Source organism: Merops nubicus, unplaced genomic scaffold, assembly GCF_000691845.1.
Source record: "Merops nubicus isolate BGI_N331 unplaced genomic scaffold, ASM69184v1 scaffold42701, whole genome shotgun sequence".
Classification (NCBI taxonomy): Eukaryota; Metazoa; Chordata; class Aves; order Coraciiformes; family Meropidae; genus Merops; species Merops nubicus.
The window spans coordinates 25981-30811 of NW_008588594.1; the positions used below are offsets into that span (position 1 = coordinate 25981).

The following is a 4831-nucleotide window of genomic DNA, read 5'->3' on the forward strand; positions in this document are numbered from 1 at the left end:
CACCAAGAACCAAAAGAAAAAAAATCTAACCGCTGATTTTCTGGAGGGTTTTCCCTTCGGTGACAGAAAGATACCATGTTACTGTTAGTTTTATTTAAAAATATCACTCAGAAAATGTGAAAAACAGAAGAACAAAAAGATGCAAATGGAAGAAAACATTGGCTACTATATGAAGATAGCCAAGAAGAGTGAAAACATGTTTTTTCTGCATAAATCTTTTAGTCATTCATAATTGTTTACAGTTATTTACCACCTGAAAAAAATGACAGCTATAAAAAGAATATGTTATTTTTTTACAAAAAAAATACCTGAGTGTTAGTCATGAAAAGAGTTTCTTAAGGCAAGAGAATTTCACTCAACTTGTTCTTACTTTAGCTATCACCATGACAAAAATGTTCAGTTTTCAAGGCTTAATTGTAACTAAAGTTCTGACACACTATGTTATGCTATTCAAAACAAAAAATAAAGACAAACACTTCAGAGTTTGCCTGTATTACATTATTCTTTAATATAAATGACATATAAGTTTTACAAATTAGAGAGATTGATCTTGGAATATTAAGAGGCTGCAGAAGATCCTTTTTAGGTGACATTTTTTATTGAGTATATGTTTAGCTTTGTAGATTGACAGTAGAAATGTGCAGCCTACTTTGGATGTACTTGCTACCCCCTGATAGGGGTTCAATAATCCAAATTTGCAGAGGGCTTCAAATTACTCTAAGAAGATACTTCTGTGAATGATGTCCCAGCAATGTCCAGCTAGGCCTTGTAGTTATTTTGCTTCATATTTTGCTACACTTATGATTTTGCTTATAATCAGATTCATCGATAGGGAGCCCACATATCTACTTGACAATTAAAAACATTGTTTAAAAAAAATAAAAACAGGAAAGGATGCTGACAAATGTACAATGCAGAACAAGTGAACAGTGAACTGCTATTATTTATTTTTGGTTTGGATACATACATTGACTGATACCAATGACTAAACCCTAATACCATACTCTTCAAAGCAATCTCACTGAAGTCATTAAGACTGCTCTTGTGACTAAGGTGAGAGGGATTTAACCTAGAGAACTTTAGTCATTGAGCTCCAGAAATAGGTTACAGGTTTTGTAATGCAGACTACTCATTATTTTGTTCAATAGGATTATGTTAGGTTAATCCTGAATAGCATTGCTCTACAAGAATGGCAGACTTTAAAGAACTATGTGTACAATGTGAATTTATTTAATTTTTCCCAAAATAATAGCATTAGCAACAACTTTATCTGCCTTTGCTAAATAGATACATTCAGAATTAGCTTAGTATTATAGTGGATACTTTTAAACCTCCAGGGCTTGAAATAAATTTAAAGGAGGTAACTCTCACCTTCTCAAGTCTCAAAACTTTTTTCCCCTCTACACTTATTTTTCTTTGTGTATGGCTATAAAAATAACCTCAAACATTTTTTTTTTTCTTTAATATCATAACTTGACAAATATTTACCCCGAATCTCATATACAGTGGAATCTGAAAACCTGTAGCATTCAGCAAACTGAAAAATACCACAGAAAGCATGCTGGAAGAGAAGGCTGAAATAAGTCAGTTTAAAGCACAGATGGCAATTATTTTTGATGGTATGCTTGGTCTTGTACATCTGTAATGATTCATTTATTCTACATCAACGGATCATCTCCACTATAAAGTGAAGTTTCTGATATTTGGTGTTAATTGTTAGCAACAATTTTTTGAACAGGCCTATTACAACAGGTACTTTAGCTGAAACACAACCGAACCCCATCTTTAGACATCTACTTGTAATTTCCAATCTGTACTGCAGAGCGTTCATGGATACACCGGAAAGCAGACGGCTGGATTTCCCAGTACTGCACGGGGTTGCTGAAGAGACTCACACCAGAATAGCTCGCCTTTTTGGTGTTGTAGCCAAGAGGGCAAAAATCGTTGATACCAATTGAAGCAATTTTGTTGTTGTGCAGATAGACCACCTGAAAAGGATAGAAGTGCAGAAGTGAGAGATAGAGCTCCCATGGCAAATGAGATGAATGAGCTAATGTCAAATACTTGGTGTGTATCATGGAATGTTATACGGAGTAATGATACTTCCTTTTTTTCCAAATGGATGCTTCTGCTTACCTTTTGAAACACCTAGAATATACCAAATTCAAAGTAATTTCTACAGAAAGAGCAGAAACTGTGCAAGGCAGTCTAAGAACACTACTATCATTTGATTAAACTGTAACCAAGAGTCAAAGATGTGGAATTATTAATACAGTGCTGTGGTTCAGAAGCATGTGCTGTATATAAAGAATGTATTTGGTGCTAATTGGTCTCTTTCCAGCTGTAATGCTTTCACTCTCATGAGTGCAAGTGTACAAGACTCAGAGCCAAAACAATCACTGATGGTTTACAATAGCTGAAGACTATTTCTTTGCTCCAGAGCCACCATTTCTGATGAATTTTCCAAGCTATATGCGAGTGGTGATTTACATTTGGGAATCTTCATTCTTTGGGAGCTTTCTTTCCTGTAAAATCTTAGTCCAAATGAAGACAGATTTTAATTGGTTCTAAGAGGCCACATTTCTAGCTACCCAGCCACACAGACCTCAAAAATACTACTCATGTAAAATGCTTATTACACCTTTTTGCACTACGGAAGGCACAGCTTTGTGAGGTACCAAAGGGAAGATTCTTGGGAAAGGCTGCAAAATGTCACTGAGCAGAACTGAAAAAAAAATCAACATAACATATGCTTTTTGCAAGCAATTTTTGATTAAAAAGGAAATCAAAGTACCAATACAATCCCTTATTTGATGTGTCCCCTCAGGTGAACAGAGATCATGAATGCACATTTCCAGATGTATACACCTCCATTGCCACATCCACACAAAAATCAGGTAGGAGTCTTCCTTTTTTATGCAACTTTTCCATGTCAGTTCAACAATTTATGAAGCCTGCATCAAGTTACCTTTTGCAGATATACTGTATATGTTTCTGTTCAAGAACAAACAACCACACAAATACCATTTGGAGTCTTTCAACTATTGGTCTCTGAGGCAGTCTGATAAAATTTACCTGAATATATTTGTGGTCACCCAGCCCACCAGGTACTCTAACAAGTTCATTATTGTTCAAATGGAGCTCTCTCAGATGAGGTACATTGTTAAGAGAGCCATTTTCAACTGAAGAAATACTGTTGAAGCTGAGACCCAACCTGAAAAAAAAAGAAACAACAAAACAACAACAAAAACATGTTAAACATGCCCACATAACCATCTTTCTTGGGTTGATTACATCTCTACACTACTATTCTTGAACAGACCAGTCTGATTTTCAGACTTATGTGTAAAAAGTCACCATGGAGAACTAGCTTAGATAAACATATTTCAGCAAGTTTGACAGCTGTTGTGAACTATCAGAATTATCATGATATCATTCAACTTGTGCCCATGGTACTGCATGCCTTCATCAGCTATATAACTAATCCTACTGAAAATACATATTGTCTATCTCCATAGGCACCAGTCTTCCTTTAAAAGTTAAGTGAGAGTTTCTTGCATGACTTTAAGAGTACTAGCTGTCACTCTTGGTTAAACTATGTAACTCAGAGTACCCAGAATAGTTACATTTAAATCTCCACCACATCCTTCTAAGATACTGAATATACTAAGATATATCTAGCTATAGAGGTGTTATAGACAGGAAACAGAAGCTGAGTCATGATGATCTGTTCATCAGAACACAGAAGTGGCATGTACACTTTTAATCTAGGTTCCAGTCCAGAGCTTCATTACAAAGTCATCCTTCCTGTTTTATACATCTACATTTTAGGTTTACTAGAACAATTTATGTCCAATTTGGAAAGTCTGGTCCTATCTGTGTATGTCTGTTAATAGTATTTTGGTTTGCAATTACCAAACTATAGAATTTTGTCAAGAGACTTGCATAAATTACAATTCTCTGTGTGTTTCAGTAGGGAATGAAGTGGTAAATCTGCAGGAGCTGTCATCATCAGAAGTGTTGTCCTTTGAGAAAATAATTTCTATAAAAGCTAAACTTACTTCAGTTTGCTTCATCTTTTTTTCCTTTAAAAAAATCACTGAACTAAAAATTCTTGTTAGATCTTTATGGCTGAGATGTTTCCTCAAATAATGCTTTCAAAGAAGAGAAGCACATTTTATACTTTTGCTTTTAAAAATAGTCAAAGAAAGATCTTGATAATTAGAATTATATATAGTACAAATAGTCAAATCATATTCATTTGAACATTTCTGTGTTGTCAAAATATTAAATGACAAAGAAGAGTTTAATGAGATCTCCTACTGACATCAACAGGGATTTATTTCACTCAGAAATCAGTTCATAGTATCCCATATCTTTGCTAGAGTTTGATCAGGAAGAATTTTCATTTAAAAGTTGTTAGAAAAAAAATCATTTTGAGGAGAGTACATAAAGATTTAGGAAAGCTTGAGGGATTTGATCCTGCAGAGGAATCTGGTCTGAAGTTTTACAGAATGTCTACAAAAGACTTCAGCATGCTTATAGTGAATGTCTTAAAAGGATTTGGAATAGAAAAAAAAAAAAGAACAATTTTGGCAGCAGGCTGTAAATTCTTGGTTGACCCATATCTAAATATATGTTTGCTACACATGCAGGTCTACAAGCAGACATGTACCTGGGGAGACCAGCATGAAAAAAAGCAGATCTGATTTTCATACTGTTTGTTTTTTTTTTTTAAAGCAAAAGTAACCCCTTTGCATGCCACTGGATGTACAAGGTCCATCTCTGCATTAGCTCATGCAGGGAAAGTCTTTTAGGGATAGAGTGAAAT

General features: G+C 34.7%; 1 protein-coding gene across 1 annotated transcript in view; it reads right to left on the reverse strand.

The window, feature by feature from the left end:
• Positions 1-1208: 1208 nt before the first annotated feature.
• DCN (decorin) overlaps positions 1209-4831 on the reverse strand; it is a 38499-nt gene continuing 34876 nt past the window's right edge. The window contains exons 7-8 of the mRNA XM_008949295.1: positions 3076-3214; positions 1209-1988 (exon numbers count right to left, since the gene is read on the reverse strand). Of these exons, the coding sequence (XP_008947543.1) occupies positions 1794-1988; positions 3076-3214 (334 nt within the window). The 3' untranslated portion in view covers positions 1209-1793. The remainder of the gene's footprint in view (positions 1989-3075; positions 3215-4831) is intronic.